This window comes from Amaranthus tricolor, chromosome 3 (genome assembly GCF_026212465.1).
Source record: "Amaranthus tricolor cultivar Red isolate AtriRed21 chromosome 3, ASM2621246v1, whole genome shotgun sequence".
NCBI lineage: Eukaryota > Viridiplantae > Streptophyta > Magnoliopsida > Caryophyllales > Amaranthaceae > Amaranthus > Amaranthus tricolor.
The window spans coordinates 1865002-1886701 of record NC_080049.1 but is presented as its reverse complement, the minus strand read 5'-3'; the positions used below and the strand labels follow the sequence as shown (position 1 = coordinate 1886701).

Here is a 21700-nt window from a genome sequence, read left to right as displayed (position 1 = left end):
TCACTTGATTTGTATTATTCATGATTAGAAGAAAACACCCTAAATTATATAAAAGTTCAAGAAATTAAACATAGAAATTAAAATAACACAATATCTTAAATTCCTAAAATAGATAAATAATATTCTAACACAATATTTCCTAAAATAAAGAGATAATATAATATTAGAGTTTATTTTGTTCCTTATTTTCCTACACTCCCCCTCATGTTTGGTCTCGGGATAACCGAAACCAACCTTGCCAAAATATTCTTCAATGCTTTTGAGCCAATTGCATTTAATAGAAGGTCAGCTAGTTGATCTTTTGATTTTGCAAAAAATATTTTGATAATATTTTCGGCAAATTCTTCAAAATTGATTTTCTATTTTTCGAGTTTAGATAAAAGGTCAACAAACAAAATGAGTTGATTTATTTTATTATTTGGGTCTAAAATTTGGACTTTGGATTTGTCCTTCACGTCAATTTGGATTTTCATAATTAAAATTTTTTACTTGCCCCAATTATTCCTAACCTCATTTCTCTCTCTACAACTTTGAGTTGGTTTTCTTCATCTTCTTCTAACATCATTTTTTCCCCTTTACTATTGTATTCTAAATTCCGATGAGGGCCGTTATCACTTGAGTTCAATTTTGAATATGGATTTTCTAGGTTTGCTTATCTCGAATTTTCTAGGTTTGTTTTTAAAACCGAGTTTTGATTTTCTGAGAGATTAAACTGCGATGATGTCTTTTCTACCATAATTCTCTCCCTCGCGACCTCACGTTGAATGGTCTCATCAATGGGAGGTAGCAGAACGGGTTCGAGAATGAAGTAGATTCTTGTCCATAAATCTCGAGCGGAGGTAGTACAGTCAAGAAAATATTCTACAAGGTTGCAGTCGATATTGTTGATGATTCATGAGTTCACCATACAATCATTTTGAACCTAGTGTGGATTTGTGGTGGATAGAGAGATGGCGATGATATGATTGAGCCTGCCCTGATCACTGATTTATGTTTTTATTTGTTTACACCACGTAGTGTAATTTTGGTAGTTTGATTTTTCAATTTGGATTGGTTGTTCAAGTTTTGGGTCATTTTTTTTGAAAAAGTTAGAACATTTATTGTTCCATTTGTGCCATGAAAATCATAGTCCTGGTTTGGTTTTGTTTTAGATGTGGTTTGGTTTGATTGGTTTTGTTTTGATTTGGTTTTTGTTTGGATCGATTTTGGTCGATTATGTTCAATGATAAATCACCGATAGAGTTTTTCCATGCAAGAAAACCTTACGGCGCTTATATCATGTAAAAAATCATAATGCGAAAATAAGAATGATTTGAGTTTTAAATACTTGATATGTATTATTTATAATTTGAGGAAAAAAACCCTCCTATATAGAGGTGTTCATTCGGTTGATCGGGTCGGTTTCGAACGGGTGTTATTCGATTCGGTTATTTTTCGGCTGTGTGTTACAACGGGTCACACTCGGGTCGAGTCGGTTAGTCACGGTTCGGTTGGAGATCGGTTATTCAAGCTATCGGTTTAGCATCAGTTCGGTGTCGGTTGAAGTTCGTGTCGAGTGTCAATCGGTCTCGGGTTGTCATCGATTACTAATTGGTTCGGTTTTTTCGGGTACAGATCGGGTTCGAACTTTATTTTTCGAGTAGTTATCGGTTACGGATAACTATTGATCGGGTCAATATCAAAATAAGTTAATAGTCAGGTTTTTAATTGATGTACGCTCATTTACTTACAAAAAATAATTACCGATTGTTTTATCAGATATAGCAGATAGGGGTGTCAAACAGGTCGGATTGGGTCATTTCAGGTTCGGGTCATATATAAATGGGTCAATAAACCCTTGACCTGAACCTGACCCATTTAATTAAATGGGTCAAAAATTGAAACCCCAATCTGACCTATTTTTTTTTTAGGTCATTAAATTCATATATTTCAGGTCATTTGACCCATTTAACCTTAATTAAAGGCTTCCTCCAAAAATAAACGTATGCCACTTAATGCAGCGAGCACACGGTATTCTTTAGTAAAAGGCGAAAGAATAGTTCAGTTTGTGTTCACGTCGTGGCTGCGTAAGTTGATATGAGATCTGTGGAAGTGATTTAAAGGATTTTTCTTTTATTAGTATCTTTCATAGCCGATGTGGGACAACTTCTTTTGTTATTGAAAGTCATCTTCAGCTGACAAATCCCTTAGCCGATGTGGGACAACTTTCTTTTTTATTGAAAGTCATCTTCAGCTCACAAATCCCTCAATACATGGTAATTGGTATTATCTTAGTTTTACGAAATATTTGGCAAATGTTGATCCGTCTAAAATTTAATAAATGGGTTAAACAGGTTTTTTTCGGGTTTAAATATTATACCTGAACCTAACCGATTTAATAAAAAGATCAGGTTGGGTTGACCCATTTAATTAATTGGGTCAAAATTCTAAACCAAACCCGCTAATTTCGGATCGGTTTCAGATCAGGTTAGCAGGTCGGGTCAGCTTTTGCCAGCCCTAATAGGCAGATCAATTTATTTCAATTAGTTTATATATATATATATATATATATATATATATATATATATATATATATATATATATATATATATATATATATATATATATATATATATATATATATATATATATATATATATATATATATATATATATATATATTCTGTATGCAATCTCTTCTGTATAGAACTTGTGTTCTTCCTTTTTCCGTATTATTAGAAAACTGAAATCGGACTTAATTTTCTAAAATTAGGTGAAAATTTGATTAGGATTTATAACATTTTGATTTACAATCTGTTCGGGTTTGTATCAGTTCGGGTTAAAAACAGTTCGATTAATAATCGATTCGGGTTTGTATCAATTCGGGTTAAAAACAGATCGATCTTAATCGGTTTTAGTCAGGTTACATTCGATTACGTGCATAATTCGGGTTTGATTTGACTCGGGTCGATCACTATTCAGTTCGGGTAACATCGGTTAAGGTTTATATGTCGGTTATAAAATTCGGTTGCAGTTCGAGTTCGATTTTGCCCTTTTCGGTTATCAAACGGTTCGAGTGAAGTATCGGTTCGGGTAATTGCGGTTCGGTAAACCTGAAAACCTTACATTTTTCGGGTCGGATAATTTTCGATTTTGGATCGGATTTTCGAGCCGGGTTTGTTTTGAACAGCTCTACTCCTATATATACAAAAGCTCAAGAACTTAAACATAGAATTTAAAATAGCACAATATCTTAAATTTCTAAAATAGATGGATAATATTCTAACACAATATTTCCTAAAATAAAAAAATAATATAATATCAGAGTTTATTTTGTTCCATACTTTCCTACAAATCAATCATTTTTTGTTACATCTTTAAATTTGAATAGTTGCGCCGAAACTTTTTTTTTGTTATAGTAACGTGGGAATATTTATTTGGACAATTTTATTTGTTTTTAATTTAAAATTTTTAATCTAAAAGCATAACTAATGTAGCATCAATATTTAGTTGGTCAATTTAATTTGCTTTAATTGGCAAAAAGTCTAAATATAAATTACTAAAAAAACAAAGGTGAGAGGGATTTTTATGATGTGGGATCTACGAAAGAGAAGGTGGAGGTGAAGAGAAAAGATAAGAAAATGATAGTTTTATACTTTTATTTGATAATTGATGAAAATACCCAGTCTTATCTTTTTGTTGTTTTCTGGTTCTGTTCTTAACAATCCTCGGACTACCATTGATTTGGAAGTCAGTTAGTGGGTTCTGATTTCATTAACATTACTATTTTTCCGTTTTCTATCGCGTGATACCTTTTGTGATTTTGTCTTTTACCTTTCCATATTATCAAATTCTAATTTTTTTAATTTATGTGGTTCCAAATATTTGTTATACTAATTGTTTTTCTTATATATAATAAAATGAGCATGTAAAATGATATTAATTAATGAATTGTTATTAAAGTGTAGAAATTACACTCAGAAAATCTAAAATTTATTTGGTATGTAATTAAACTCGACTTTAATCTGACATTAAAATAGATTTATAAATGTAAAAATCAATGTGGATAGTAGACATTATACTTGATTCTCAATCAACTTGAAACACCTGATTGGATGTCAAGTCGATGAACCAAATGAACATTTTTAAATCTTACTATCTATTCAAGTGTAGCGACTATTTATAAACTAGAGCGTATTATTGTTTATTGTTTAACACTCCCTTTGTTCAAAAGGGGTGATAATGAATATAAGTGAATAAAAATTGTAAACAAATATAAATAACATAAAAAATTAATTTTAATACGTTGATAGAATATGAGTTATAATTAAAAATAGAATTGACACGAATTTAATAAGACGAAACAAAAAAAATGGTGTTAATTGTTTTACAGTGGAGTGAATTGCACTATTTTAATGATGATATCTGAGATATTATTCTTTTTTTTTTTTTGGTTTGTATATTGGAGACATAACCTATGTTGCACTAAAACGGATACGGACACGACACGGGTACGGGAAAACGCCAACTTAAAAATGGCGGACACGGGGACACGAAAATGGTAATATAATAAATATATCAAATTAAAAATAATTTTACAATCTTTCATTTGATATTTGTAAATAAACACTTTAAAAACATAAAAATCACGTAAAATACAAATAAGTACCGAATAAACAAGTATTTAAAATAAGTCATAAAAACCAAATCGTGACTTTCACTTAATAACTGTCACTTCACATCAAAACAACGTGCTCCGGCTGCTCCCTTCTTTTCATTTTCATTTCTCTCTCTTCTTTTTTCTCATTCAATTTCATCCTTTATCTCCTCTATTAATTAATTAAATTAATTGTTAATTAATTAGTAGTAAATTCATTGTATTTGCTTGTGTATATAAAATTGGTCTACAATCTACATGTATGTCAATTGTCAGGTTTATTCCTGCTAATTTGCAATTGGTAATTTCTTCCTTTGAATGTACGCGTAACCTTTAATTGTTTCACAAGGCCGCTTCTTTCAACCTGGGTGCCCTCCATTTTTCTTGTTGAAGGTCAATTTTATTATCCATCTTCCTTTTTCCAATCTCATGCTCGCATTTCTTTGGGACCTCGATCTGGTGTTTTTTAAATTTCTTGGACCCTGTTCCAAATACTTGTATTTTCTACCGGAGCAATTTCTGCTAACTTTTTTTGCAATTTTTTTTTAAAACGTGTCCTTCACCCTTGCCGTGTCCCTTGCGAGTCCTAACCGTGTCCGCGTGTCCGGAAAAATATTAAAATATTGGACACTTCATTTGGCGTGTCGGACACGGATTTTCGCGTGTCCGTGTCCGACACGGGACACGTCTGTCAAATGGCGTGTCCGTGTATCAGAGGACATAACAAGTTCATATAGGCTGGGATTTTAATTTTTTATATAACTCAACATAAAGAGTTCTTTTTTTAAGTCATAGTATTTTGTGTTTGTCTTCAATCATCAATTTTCTTCCTACTGCGAAGAATTTGGATCAATGACTATCTGGTGTTCGTTTAAACTTGAATTACTCAACCTCCTTCAAGACTTTCCTATATAATCTTGAATCACAAAATCAACTTTACACTGTAAGAATGACTCGGGTTGCCTTTCTCATTAATGTTAATGTCAATATATACAAGTTTGTTACTATACTTTAGGAAACTAAATATTTCCTAATATTCTACATAATCATAAAGATTATACAAAAATATACAAGAAATCAAAGAGATATTATTCTGAGATATTGTAAGATATTGTAATATTCTAATACACCCCCGCAGTCGAATCGGGCGGTTTGGAGACGTTGAGACTGGAACGAAAATCATCAAATAATACTTGAGGAAGGCCTTTGGTGAAAATGTCAGCAATCTGATAACGAGATGGGACATGAAGTACTCGAACATCACCACGTTTGACTTTTTCACGAACAAAGTGAATGTCGATCTCAATGTGCTTAGTGCGCTGATGATGGACCGGATTACCAGCTAAATAAACAACACTAACATTGTCACAATAGACAAGAGTAGCAGTGGAAATAGGACAGTGTAGCTCAAGAAGGAAATTGCGAATCCAGCAAGTTTCAGAAACAACATTAGCAACACCACGATATTCAGCTTCAGCACTAGACTTGGAAACAGTAGGTTTGCGTTTAGCTGACCAGAAAATTAAATTATCACCCAGAAAAACACAGTAATCAAAAGTGGAGCGGCGAGTGTCAGGACAACCACCCCAATCAGCATCGGTATAGGACAAAAGAGTCGAAATATTAGACCGATATAACTGCAGACCATAGTGAAGAGTGCCCTTGACATAGCGAAGAATGCGGTGAATAGCAGCCATATGTTCAATGCGAGGATCATGCATATAAAGGCAAACTTGCTGAACAGCATATGAAACAGCATATGAAGTAAGATACTGTAAAGCTCCAGCTAGACTACGATACAAGGTAGGATCGTCACAAGAAGAACCAGCATTAGCACAAAGTTTGCCGGAGGTAGCAACAGGAGTAGCAACAGGATTACATTGAGACATGCCAACTTTTTCAAGAATTTCAGAGGCATACCGTTGTTGAGATAGAAAGAGACCCGTAGAAGTACGAGTAACAGCAATACCCAAGAAATAATTAAGTGGACCCAAATCCTTCATGGCAAACTCAGAACTAAGTTTGGACATAAGAGACTCACGAAGTGAATCAGAAGAAGCTGTAAGAATAATATCGTCCACATATAATAGCAAATAAGCAATATCAGAGCCATGACAATAAACAAATAGGGAATTATCAGAAATGCTGTTAGTAAACCCAATGGTAGTCGCAAAAGTGGCAAACCGGTGGTACCAAGCACGAGGAGCCTGTTTGAGACCATAAAGAGATTTACGAAGAAGACAAACATGATCAGGACGACTAAGATCACGAAAACCCATAGGCTGATGCATATAAACAGTCTCAGTTAAGTGACCATGTAAAAAAGCATTCTTAACTTCAAGTTGATGAATAGACCAAGACCTGGAAAGAGCAATACTTAAAACAATGCGAATAGAAGCAGGTTTCACAACCGGACTAAAAGTCTCATCACAATCAATGCCTTCCCTTTGAGATTTACCATCACCAACAAGACGCGCTTTATAGCGCTCAAAAGAGCCATCGGACTTGGTCTTGACACGAAATACCCACAAAGACCGAATGATATTAGCATTTGGAGGACGCGGTACCAAATCCCAAGTATGATTCTCAATTAAAGCATCAAATTCTTCTTTCATAGCTAACTTTCAGTTCGGGTCACGAAGGGCATGAAGGGGAGATTTGGGTAAAGGTGAAAAAGAAACAGATAAAGCTTGAGAGTAGTATTTGGGATTGGGTTTGAAAATACCATGTTTACTCCGCGTAGTTATACCGGTGGGTGAGGAAGAAGGAGAAGGGTGGATTGGGCTGCGTGAGCCAGGCCCAATATAGAGAAAGGGGAGGAAGAAGGGGGTTGGGGTATTGGGCTGCGTCCAGCAGGCCCAGTTGAGAGAGGGGAAGTTGAAGAGAGCTGGGGGGCTGCTGGACCGGATGGGGCTGGGCTTACTGGGGTAGGCCCAGTGGGAGAGGAAGAAAGAAGTGGTACTGGGCTGCGTGAGGCAGGCCTAGTAGGGGAGGAGGAAGGTGGAGAGTAAGGGAGTATATGTGAGTCGGTCAGGAGAATAGGCCCAATTGGTGAAGAAGTTTGGCAGTGGGAGGGGGGAGTAGGTGTTGGGCTCAGTGATTGATTAGGCCCAAAAGATGGTGTTTGGGCTGTTTTGAGCAAATGAAGAGGAATATTATCATCCAAGAATGGGTAGTTTGAGGGGATGAGGAAGGTGATTGGGAAAAAGGAAAGGTGGCTTCATCAAAGAGAACATGTCGAGATATAATGATTTTGCGGGATGTGAGATCATAGCACTTGTAACCTCTATGAGAAGAGGGATATCCTAAAAAGACACATGGAGTAGAGCGGGGTTGGAGTTTGTGAATAGTTGTAGAGGGAAAAAGAGGAAAACATAAACACCCAAAAACCCGGAGATGATTATATGTAGGAGACTTACGATATAGTAAATGAGTGGGAGTAAGATTATCAAGAAGTTTAAAAGGAAGAATATTGAAGAGATAAGTGGCCGTGTTTAAGGCGTGAGGCCAAAAAGACGGAGGAAGTGATGCATGACACAAAAGAGTGCGAATGATATTATTTATGGATCGAATTTTTCGTTCGGATTTGCCATTTTGGGATGATGTGTAAGGACATGAAAAACAAAGTAAATTGCCTTGATTAATGCAAAATTGACGAAGCATATTATTGTCAAATTCACCCCGTTATCACATTGGAAAGATTTTATATTAAGCTCAAATTGGGTTCTAATAAAAGTATGAAAATTCACAAACACATCATAAACTTGAGATTTGCGATATAAAGGAAAAGTCCACAAAAAATTAGTATAATTATCAAGAAAAAGAGCATAATATTTATATCCCGATGGACTAGAAATGGGAGACGTCCATAAATCACTATGAATAATATCAAAGGGTTTAGAACTCTTAGTCATAAATTTAACAAAAGGTAATTGAATATGTTTTCCTAAAGGACAAGAATGACAAACAAAATGAGAATTTTTATTACATTGAATTAAACGAGAAGAATACAAGGAATTTAAAACCGCATTGCCCGGATGTCCTAAACGGGAATGCCAAAGATTAGAAGAAAAAGCAGTAAAAGCCGATGATGTGGATGAAGGAGAAGCTCCATGTGTAGATGGAAAAGGATAAAGATCACCCGTGCTATTAGATCTCAGAATGATGCTCCCTGTGGCTAAATCTTTCACAGAGAAGCCAAAAGGATCGAACTCAATAGACACCATATTATCATGAGTGAATTTACGAACAGAATTAAGGTTTTTAATAAGTTTAGGTGCATGTAAAACATTTTTAAGAGTAAGGGATTTTTGGGAGGAAGGAAAAGAAATATGCCCGTGACAATGAACTGGAATTAAATTACCATTACCGACAACATTAGCATTATTAAATTGATGCTGTAAAGGAAAATAAGGAAGTAAAGTACCTTGAGAACGAGTCATGTGGGATGTAGCAACGATATCCATATAAAATTGCTCATCCGAAGTACACAAAGAAAGAGTATTCATAGCTTGATTGATGGCCGTTGGAATATAATTCATAGAAGCATTAGTCCCGGTGTGATAATTTTGTGCCGGTCGTGGACCAAGAAGACCATCACAATACCCATTATTTGAAGAACAAGGAGGAGCCCAAGAGGTAGTAGGATGAATTTTTGTGGGAGAGGCCATGGAGAAGAGAGACTAAAGAAATAAAGAAAGAAAAGAAAAGAAAGAAAAATGGTGGCAGCTTTTGGAGTAAGGGAAGAAAGAGTAAGGATCAAAAAACCGAAGCTTCTGATACCATATAAGAATGACTCGGGTTGCCTTTCTCATTAATGTTAATGTCAATATATACAAGTTTGTTACTATATTTCAGGAAACTAAATATTTCCTAATATTTTACATGATCATAAAGATTATACAAAAATATGCAAAAAATCAAAGAGATATTAATCTGAGATATTCTAAGATATTGTAATATTCTAATATACACAATCTCACTCTCACCCTTATATAATCTCCATCGCTGTTTTCTCTTTTCTTAATAAATTTTTAATAATCAATCAAAAAAGTAATGGCCAAATTTTTATTTGTTTTTAATTTAAAATATTTAATATAAAAGCATAACTAATGTAGCATCAATATTTAATTGGTTGATTTAATTTGCTTTAATTGGCAAAATTACAAATTCATCTATCAAAATTGCAAATTAATAAGTCTATCATCTAAAATGGAAATCATAATATTTAATTTCAAATAACATATAAATTAATTATAATTACTTCAAGCAGTAATGGATCAAATAATCAATATAATTGGAATATAATATATGTTAAATTGAAACTGAAGAAATTTATTCCGTATAATTTATAATATTATATATTTTATCTTTTTTTTATTTATATATGGTCACAGAGAAAAATCATTCTCATTCTTCTTTTTAAGATATATATATATATATATATATATATATATATATATATATATATATATATATATATATATATATATATATTAAAAATATTTCTTAAAACCGTTACGATGTTAAGAGCGATATTGAATTGTGAAATATATATCACACTAACAAGTTAATTGATTATATATATAGAGAGAGATGATAGAGAATTTGATTCATTTTATAGTATGATACTATGATTTTAGATTCTAGCTTGTGACCTAGTGATAGTCTAATATGTAAACAGGATAATTGTGGTAGCTTGGTACTTTGTACTTTGTTACTTGGTAGGTAGGTGATTGATGTAGGGATTATGGACGTCAAGTTGTTGAAATCAACTATGTTAATGATTTGATGGAGAGTCCGATTTTGACGTTAGTAATTTTTTATTCTATACTGTGGTTTTATTTATTTATGATATATTTGACAACTTGAAATTCATTTTCAAATGCCGAATTGGCATAATTATATTTGGCAGAACTTAAAGTTGAAAGTGCCAAATTGGGTTAATTTCATTGGATTAAAATAGGTCAAATATCAAAATTTGAAAATTTTATGTATACGGATTATAGAGTAAGTATCATTTACAATTCATGAATTTAAACTCCAAAATTAAATTTTCTATTTTCAAATGAAGTTTACATTGTCAAAAACTAGCTTAGGAAATTCTCAAGCATCTTCAATCATGAGTGAGGAGGACAAATGCATATTGATTATCCATCAATGGAGCTTAATTAAGCTAGAGAAATCACACGAATGATAGAGTAAATAATATATTGATATTAAGATCCTCTCCATTACTTTTATCTATTACTCATTTTAGGATTTTTATATCTATTTTAAAATAAAAAATAAATTGTCAAAATCACTCCTATTAAATTCCATCTAGCAATTTTAGCCATTAAATTGAGTAATGGACTCTCCATTACATTTTATGTAATAGAGAGGATCTAACTCTAATATATCTTGGAAGTTATAACCAAAAGCTTAAATTGATGGTTGAAGTCCCATAATATGTTATATACTCTATCATATCAAGGAATCAACTCCAAGGCTGGATCAAAATTTGCGGAGGTCCTATTTAGTTTTAAATTTTGTTTTAAAGATAAGACCCTTTTTAGTGTAAACACAATTTGTCAAACCAATTAAAAGATGGGGTTTCAGATGGTGAAATTAACTTAATCAAAAATTTAAATTAATGAATGAAATTATATGATAAGTTATATACTAGCTGTATTATGCCTCTTCGCTACACGAGAGACTTTTGATGTATACGTGTGGATGTAACGCGTATATACGCCTAAAATCTGACGCTAAATATTCCACTTAAAATGAGAGTCAAATGAGATTTGATATCGTAATTTTTTGTCATGTTAACTTCTAATACCATGTTAAGATACCAATTCAATTACAAATTTAAACTGATATATAAGTGATGATAAATTTATATAAAATCAAATAAGTCATATAAAACCAAATGTCTAATTTTTAGTGAGAACTGATTTTAATTTCTTTAGGCTAGTGAGAATCAAACCTCTATCAGAAGGCTAAATCAATTCATCCATTAAACCAATTCATGATTCTGGATATAACATTAATCAATCTTTAAATAACAAAATAAAATGAATTTGGTGACACTTCATTGAGTCTTGGAAAAATTTAGGCTTAATTAAGAACGTTTACACATTAATCATAACAAGTAATCCATATACTTATAAAGCCGTGATAAACCATAACTCCATAAGTTACTTGTGAGTTGTGACATATCTTTTCATTGGTGTCGTCTTTGTTAAGTATAGTTATGCTCATTACTATCACAACCCAAAAAAAATAAAAAATAAAAAATTCCACATTTCCTAGTAACAAACTTATTTTATATTAGCACATACTAGTAATATAAGTGTATAACATAAATATATATTTTTTCTTTTAATTTTTATAGTTGTTACAGTTTCTGTAGCAATTATTATTCATTAACTGATCTTATTTGACATATACTTTTCTATATATGATGTAAAATACAGTTAAATGAGATCTTATTTGATTCGTCTTAATGCATATTTTCATAATATTAACTTTTTTGAATTTTAAATCATACAAAATAAAAAATATTAGAGATTAAAATTATGCATTAAATAACATAAAAAAACAAAAATATATCAACTAAAAAAACCAAAGAACAAATTTTACATGATACTTGTACAATACAATTTGATTATATATCACAAATTAAACAAGAAGTCAAAGCCTAACAATAAGGTAACCATAATTCAATGCTCGAAAACTTGTTGCTTCTTGAAAGAGTGATATATATGTGGATAATATTTATTTCTCATTAAATTTATTAATTAAATAACATTCCAATTTTTATGAGTAGTGAGCTTATGATAAAGGCTCGAGTAAAAGTTAGTCACAAGATGTCCCCCAATTTGTGGCGTGTAGTCTTTTTGAAGGGATGCAAGATCATGCAATTTTTTGGTGACTAGAAAGCTTATTATAAAAAATTGATAATTTGATATTGATAAAATTTTCATTCTTATGAATCAAATAAAAATTAATTTAACTAGATTTTAATATTTTGATTAAGAATAAATTGAGCTAATAATTTCAATTCCAGCTCATTTTCATTATTACTAGATAGATTCCCATACCAAGCACGGTTTATGAATCATTTGAACACAAAATTAGTAATCTTATATGTGTAATTAAGTTATTATATATCTTCTAATTTCTTAAGTATATTTAAACTACAAATTTATTTATTTTAAAAAGTGTAAAAGTATTACTATTAAACTGAGATTTATATTATTAATATATTATTATGTAAAACATAATCATAAAACTATGCACTAAAGTATAGTGTTTTTTAAATTTGACTTTTCACTATTTTTTAGGTGGTCAAATGGGACCACATGTGAAAGAAAGAAGTATAGTGTTTTTTAAATTTTTATAGGGGTAAAGTAGAGTAAGTATGTATAAAGGTGTCAAAAGGCTAAGTTTAGTAGGGATAAATTAGTAAAGATAACATACACAAAATAGAAATGAGACATTTAGGGTGACTTGACCAAATAAGAAAATGAGACATTTATGATGAATAAGAGAGACTGAGAGAGTATAGTTTATAAGTAATTACATAAAATAATAGAAAATTTCTACACATAAAAAATAATATAAAAAATAATATAAAATTTTTCATTATAAAATCGACATGTTATTCTACAGATTTCACAATATTATTCAAAAATTTACACTGGTCTATAAATTTAGGAACAATATTATTCTACACCTATTAAACAAATTTAGAAAATAATTTTGTTACATTAAAATATTATTTTCTTTTATTTTGGAAATCATATTGAAAAATGATACTGATTAACATTTTAGTCACATTTAAGTTTGGAAATAATAGAGGAATCATATTGGAAAAAAAAATAAAAAAGCTATCTAATTCTTATTCTGCACCTTAAATAAATTCTAGTATTTTAGGAAATAATTTTCAGTAAATAATAAGCTGCCACGTCAACATAATTGAGTGGAAAAACATTAAATGAGAGTCTAACATGTGTCAGTCTCGTTTCTACATTAGTAGTTTTATAGATGATATTTTCATTATTGAATAATTCAATAAGTGAAGTATCAATAACATACAATTATATATCTTATAAAAGATGCTTACTTAAAAATTATAACATTCTACATTTAGATAGACAATTTGTATATTTATTTTAATATTTAGTACTCCTAGTACATTATAATTAGTGCAATGATATAATTAATGATTAGTTTTTACCAGATAGTTTACCTATTTGAAATGATATAATTAATGATTAGTTTAATAAATAATTAAATATGTTTTCATTTTCTAGCTTGTTGGTGCATGCATGTAATCTTACTTTGAGTCATCAATATTATTTTAGGTGAGCAGTTTATCCGAGGGCGTTTTTTGCATTTCTCGTGACTAGCCATGCATGTCCACATGGATATGCTCGCCCAAGCACCTAATTGCTCATCAAAACTATTCCTCGTGATTAAAGCTTTATAAGACTATTTAATTAAAAATATTTTCTATTAAATCTCTTTTGTTGAACTTTCCTTTATGAATATGAGTTGTTATTTTTTTTCTCTCTCTCTAAATCCTAATCATAAATTCTATGAGCTAAATACACTGAATAAAATGATGATAATTTGTATTAAGTCTCCATAGATATAGATAAAGATAGTTAAGTCAAAATGGAATCCTTTGCCAACTTATAAGTTATTCCATACACTATTTCATTGAAATTTGGACCCACCAAATTGAAGTGGGGAAGAAAGACAGTCCCATTAGAGGCTTACAGCTGATAATAAAACTTTGCCCACAGTTCATGTTGAGGTGTTCTCAATTTGCCCACAATTGTCATGCTATTCTTTTTGTACATATTATTACGGAGATACAAATTTAAAATTTTGATTTGTAATTTAAAAGGCAGACACATTATATTATTGTTCAGGTAATAATTAGAATATTGTTTGGAGGCATATAAAATATACCCGACGATTGATATTTATTCGACCTTATAATTGAATTTGACTTTAATTTTACTTAAAATAAATTTATAATTATGTAAAAACTAATGTCGACTTTAAATTAATTTTAAATCGATTTAAAACACATAACCCAAAAATAATCCGATAATTCAAAACTCAAAAGACACCTCCACTTGATTTTTTCAAAAAACGTTGGACATAGGGGGAGATGACCTGCGTTAAAATAATGGTAATAGAAGAATAACTAATTTTATAATTATGTATTGTCTCAGTTAAAGCAATTAAAAAATTAACTCAGCTAAAAGTTTTTGTTGATGGTTTAAATTCTTAAGATATGCTCTCTATTACACTCTCTCATACGAGAATCATTTGAGTTAGAAGTGTGGATGCAATACATACAATCTTCATACATGGTGCTATATATTCTACTTGAAATGAGGAGTCGATAAAATTTGAAACTTAATCCTTATGACACTTGGTTTCAGATAGACAGACTTTCCTTCTTGACGCTTTATGTTGACCCTTATGTACTAATTTTTTCAGGATTTGATTCTCACTGTTCCTTTAATTTCCTAGCCCTCACCTTCAAGTCATATTATTCAACACGGGTTTTGTCTTGCTTTTGATCCTTACTTTGATCATTATTATTCACAATATGAACCTTTTACAATCGAACATATAACACATACCTAAAAGCAAACCTTACATCTATGATCATCTATCTAACTTGGTTTGCTACATTTGCCTACTTAATGTGGCAATGCAATGTAGCCAAAAAATTATACTTAAATTAAACTAATTCAAAATTATATATTGATCAAGGCTTATTTGGAATTATAAAATTAAAAGATTATTAAAACATATATTTATAAATTTTATATTACTTGCATACATATTATTATGATTATAATACATATAAAATAAGTAAATGTAGATTCTACACAATCCTACTCAAGAAGGTATACATACAAGCTAAAATTATGATCATAAGATGATACAATATTGAAAATAATACTTTTGTCCTGGCTATCACTATGATTGCCTTTCTCCACCCCACCCTCTCTTAAAAAAAGTCTATTAGGAAGAAAATCTTAGATTGTAGAATTTTAATATGAATTTATTAGGAATAAAAAAATACATATTTTTATATATACATATATTATAAAATTTATTAAAGTAATGGCGAGTAATAATTAATATTAGTTCACCATTCAATATTGTTTTGCTAACTTACATGAGATCTTGTTTCATCATTCAATTTGGAAATATTAGAATATTACAATATCTTAGACTATCTCAGAATAAAATTTTTGTATAATCTTTATGATTATGTAGAAATATTAGAAAATATTTAGTTTCCTAAAGTATAGTAACAATCTTGTATATATTGACATTAACATTAATGAGAAAGGCAACCCGAGTCATTCTTACATGGTATCAGAAGCTTTGGTTTTTGATCCTTACTCTTTCTTCCCTTACTCCAAAAGCTGCCACCATTTTTCTCTCTTTTCTTTTCTTTCTTTATTTCTTTAGTCTCTCTTCTCTATGGCCTCTCCCACAAAAATTCATCCTACTACCTCTTGGGCTCCTCCTTGTTCTTCAAATAATGGTCCACGACCGGCACAAAATTATCACACCGAGACTAATGCTTCTATGAATTATATTCCTACGGCCATCAATCAAGCTATGAATACTCTCTCTTTGTCTACTCCGGATGAGCAATTTTATATGGATACCGGTGCTACATCCCACATGACTCGTTCTCAAGGTACTTTACTTCCTTATTTTCCTTTACAGCATCAATTCAATAATGCTATTGTTGTCGGTAATGGTAATTTAATTCCAGTTCATGGTCACAGGCATATTTCTTTTCCTTCCTCCCAAAAATCCCTTACTCTTAAAAATGTTTTACATGCACCTAAACTTATTAAAAACCTTATTTCTGTTCGTAAATTCACTTATGATAATATGGTGTCTGTTGAGTTCGATCCTTTTGGCTTCTCTGTGAAGGATTTAGCCACAGGGAGCATCATTCTAAGATCTAATAGCACAGGTGATCTTTATCCTTTTCCATCTACACATGGAGCTTCTCCTTCATCCACATCATCGGCTTTTACCGCTTTTTCTTCTAATCTTTGGCATTCCCGTTTAGGACATCCGGGCAATGCGATTTTAAATTCCTTGTATTCTTCTCGTTTAATTCAATGTAACAAAGATCCTCATTTTGTTTATCTTTCTTGTCCTTTGGGGAAACACTTTCAATTATCTTTTGTTAATTCTATGTCTATGAGTACTAAATCTTTTGATATTATTCATAATGATTTGTGGACATCTCCTATTTCTAGTCCATCAGGATATAAATACTATGTTCTTTTTCTTGGTAATTATACCAATTTTTTATGGACTTTTTCTTTATTTCGCAAATCTCAAGTTTATGATGTGTTTGTAAATTTCAATCCTTTTGTTAATACCCAATTTGAGCTTAACATAAAATCTTTCCAATGTGATAATAGGGGTGAATTTAACAATAATATGTTTCATCAATTTGTACTAGTCGGGGTATTACTCTTCGTTTTTATTGTCCTTATACATCTTCTCAAAATGGCAAATCCGAACGCAAAATCCGCTCCATCAATAACATTTCGTACTCTATTATGTCATGCTTCCCTTCCTCCGTCTTTTTGGCCTCACGCCTTAAACATAGCTACTTATCTCCTTAATATCCTTCCTTCTAAACTTCTTGATAATCTCACTCCCACTCATTTGCTATATCGTAAGTCTCCTACATATACTCATCTCCGGATTTTTGGGTGTTTATGTTTTCCTCTTTTTCCCTCTACTACTATCCAAAAACTCTACCCACGCTCTACTCCATGTGTCTTTTTAGGATATCCCTCGTCTCATAGGGGTTACAAGTGCTATGATCTCTCATCCCGTAAAATCATTATCTCTCGACATGTTCTATTTGATGAGGCTACCTTTCCTTTTTCTCGATCTTCTTCCCCGATTTCCCACACCTACCAATTCTTAGATGATAATATTCCTCTTCATTTGCTCAAAACAGCCCATACACATTCTTTTCCCTTTACTAGGCCTAATCTATCTCTAAGCCCAACATCTGCTTCTCCCTCCCCTTGCCAGCCTCCTTCAGCTCTTGGGCCTCTCTCTACGTCTGGCTCAGTATCGTTCCAGCAATCCCCCTCCTCTACTGGGCCTGCCTCACGCAGCCCAGCTCCCATCCAGCAAACTCCTTCCTCTCCCTCCTCTACTGGGCCTGCCTCACGCAGCCCAGTCTCAATCCAATCTCCTCCTTTCTCCCCCTTCTCTATTGGGCCTGCCTCATGCAGCCCACTCATCCAACCTCTTTATTCCTCCTCTTCCAATTCTTCATCCTCACCAATCGGTATGGTTACACGTAGTAAATATGGTATTTTTAAACCCAATCCCAAATACTACTCCCAAGCTTTAACTAATTCTTTTTAACCTTTACCCAAATCTCCCCTTCATGCCCTTCGTGACCCGAACTGGAAGTTAGCTATGCAAGAGGAATTTGATGCTTTGATTGAGAATCATACTTGGGATTTGGTACCTCGTCCTCCTAATGCTAATATCATTCGGTCTTTATGGGTGTTTCGTTTCAAAACCAAGTCCGATGGTTCTTTTGAGCGCTATAAAGCGCGTCTTGTTGGTGATGGTAAATCTCAACGGGAAGGCATTGATTGTGATGAGACATTTAGTCCGGTTGTGAAACCTGCTTCTATTCGCATTGTTTTAAGTATTGCTCTTTCCAGGTCTTGGTCTATTCATCAGCTTGATGTTAAGAATGCTTTTTTACATGGACATTTAACTGAGACTGTTTACATGCATAAGCCTATGGGTTTTCGTGATCCTACTCGTCCTAATCATGTTTGTCTTCTTCGTAAATCTCTTTATGGTCTCAAACAGGCTCCACGTGTCTGGTATCAACGGTTTGCTACGTTTGCAACTACTATTGGCTTTTCTAACAACATTTCTGATAATTCCTTGTTTGTTTACTGTCATGGCTCTGATATTGCTTATCTGCTATTATATGTGGACGATATTATTCTCACCGCTTCCTCAGATTCACTTCGTGAGTCCATTATGTCCAAACTTAGCTCTGAATTTGCCATGAAAGATTTGGGTCCTCTTAATTATTTCTCGTGTATTGCTGTTACTCGCACTTCTACGGGCCTCTTTCTCTCTCAACAAAGGTATGCCTCTGAAATTCTTGAAAAGGCTGGCATGTCCCAATGTAATTCTATTGCTACTCCTGTTGCTACCTCCGGCAAACTTTGTGCTAGTGCTGGTTTTCCTTGTGACGATCCTACCTTGTATCGTAGCCTAGCTGGTGCTTTACAGTATCTTACTTTTACTCGTCCAGATATTTCATATGCTGTTAAGCAAGTTTGCCTCTATATGCATGATCCTCGCATTGAACATATGGCTACTATTCATCGCATTCTTCGCTATGTCAAGGGTACTCTTCCCTATGGTCTGCAGTTACATCGTTCTAATATTTCAACTCTTTTGTCCTATACCGATGCTGATTGGGGTGGCTGTCCTAACACTCGCCGCTCAACTTCTGGTTACTGTGTTTTTCTAGGTGATAACTTAATTTCTTGGTCAGCTAAACGACAACCAACTGTTTTCAAATCCAGTGCTGAAGCTGAATATCGTGGTGTTGCTAATGTTGCTTCTGAAACTTGCTGAATTTGTAATTTACTTCTTGAGCTACACTGTCCTATTACCACCGCTACCCTTGTCTATTGCAACAACATTAGTGCCGTTTATTTAGCTGGTAATCCGGTCCATCATCAGCGCACTAAGCATATTGAGATAGATATTCATTTTGTTCGAGAAAAAGTTAAACGTGGTGATGTTCGAGTGCTTCATGTTCCATCTCGTTATCAGATTGCTGACATTTTCACCAAAGGCCTTCCTCAAGTATTATTTGATGATTTTCGTTCCAGTCTCAACGTCTCCAAACCGCCCAATTCGACTGCGGGAGTGTATTAGAATATTACAATATCTTTGAATATCTCAGAATAATATCTGTTTGATTTCTTGCATATTTTTGTATAATCTTTATGATTATGTAGAATATTAGAAATATTTAGTTTCCTAAAGTATAGTAACAATCTTGTATATATTGACATTAACATTAATGAGAAAGGCAACCCGAGTCATTCTTACAGGAAATAGCATGCTCATCTGACTGAAGTTACTGTTAAGCATATGCTCATCTGCCATAGGAGACGAACATCCAGATCGCCTTCATCAAGAGCAAATGCTCATACTTTTTGAGACCGAACGGATCCGGGTTGGATCTGAATCTAAAAAATAATTAAAGGGTTTGGGTTCGTGTCCTAACTTCTAGACCCAGGCCCGAATCCAGACCCTATATCTGAACACGGACCCTTGAACCAGCCCATAAACCCGGAGCTGCATAACTTTTTAATAGTCTGCTATTCATTTGGAGTATATAATATGTTAAGCTGATAATACTAAAAACTCAATCCAGCATACTCTCATTTCTCTCCTCCTTCATTTCTTCCTCAATCCCGCGGCCAATTGTTCATGAATAATATTAAGGTAAGCTTATCTGTGTGAGCTCTCTAAACTTTGAAGATAATAAATTTGTTTTGATTGCTCCTCAATCATTCATTGTTCATGTTTATATATATATATATATATATATATATATATATATATATATATATATATATATATATATATATATATATATATATATATATATATATATATGTATATATATATATATATGTATATATATATATATATGTATATATATATATATGTATATATATGTATATGTATATATATATGTATATATATATATATATGTATATATATATATATATATGTATATATATATATATGTATATATGTATATATATATATATATATATGTATATATGTATATATGTATATATATATATATATATATATATATATATATATATATATATATATATATATATATATATATGTATATGTATATATATATATGTATATGTATATATATATATGTATATGTATATATATATATGTATATATATATATATATATATATATATATATATATATATATATATATATATATATATATATATATATATATATATATATATATATATATATATGTATATGTATATATATATATATATGTATGTATATATATATATATGTATATATATATATATATATATATATATATATATATATATATATATATGTATATATATATATATATGTATATATATATATATGTATATATATATATATATGTATATATATATATATGTATATATATATATATGTATATATATATATATATATATATATATATATATATATATATATATATATATGTATATATATATATATATATATATGTATATATATATATATATATATATATGTATATATATATATATATATATATATGTATATATATATATATATATATATATATGTATATATATGTATATATATATATATATGTATATATGTATATATATATATATGTATATATATATATGTATATATATATATATATGTATATATGTATATATATATATATATATATATGTATATATATATATGTATATATATATATATATATATATATATATATATATATATATATATATATAAGCAAAAGAGACACAAAGATTTAAGGAGGTTCACCCAATGATGGCTACGTTCTCCGTGGTGTGTAGTTTCCGTTTATATTATATCAAATGTGTATAAACAACACTTACAAATGAAGAATTACAATTGAGTAAAAGATAAAAACAAAAGGCTATGTGTTTGGCTTAGGGGTTGTGTTTGATGTATTTGATGAGTGAGTATATGAGAGCTCTATATATAGTACTAAATACATGAATGTCAATAGCTCACTTGAATACAGTATTAATATAGAGTAATGAATAATATGAAATAACTCCAAGAACTTAAAAGGCATTATCTCAAGAGTCACACACATGAATACTCTTCACCTTAATCTTCATTAATCTTCATTAACACCAATAATTCTCATGAATACTCTTCACCTTG

The 21700-nt window shown here is 31.3% G+C and overlaps 1 protein-coding gene and 1 non-coding gene across 2 annotated transcripts; one reads left to right on the top strand and one right to left on the bottom strand.

The window, feature by feature from the left end:
• Positions 1 to 1948: 1948 nt before the first annotated feature.
• On the bottom strand, positions 1949 to 2064 carry LOC130809548 (U5 spliceosomal RNA). Its single transcript, XR_009040851.1, has one exon. It is a non-coding gene; the product is annotated as a U5 spliceosomal RNA (small nuclear RNA).
• Positions 2065 to 18136: 16072 nt separating this feature from the next.
• LOC130807740 (uncharacterized mitochondrial protein AtMg00810-like) lies at positions 18137 to 19330 on the top strand. Its single transcript, XM_057673063.1, has 2 exons — positions 18137 to 18226; positions 18470 to 19330. Exons 1-2 carry the CDS (start codon positions 18137 to 18139, stop codon positions 19328 to 19330), a joined length of 951 nt encoding a protein of 316 aa, XP_057529046.1.
• Positions 19331 to 21700: the final 2370 nt, after the last annotated feature.

Bases quoted from the DNA above. Each gene is read 5' to 3' on its own strand.
- LOC130807740 (XM_057673063.1), top strand. From the start codon at position 18,137: ATGCAAGAGGAATTTGATGCTTTGATTGAGAATCATACTTGGGATTTG. The intron at 18,227-18,469 runs GTGTTTCGTTTC...TACATGCATAAG, and splicing joins ATATCATTCGGTCTTTATGG to CCTATGGGTTTTCGTGATCC.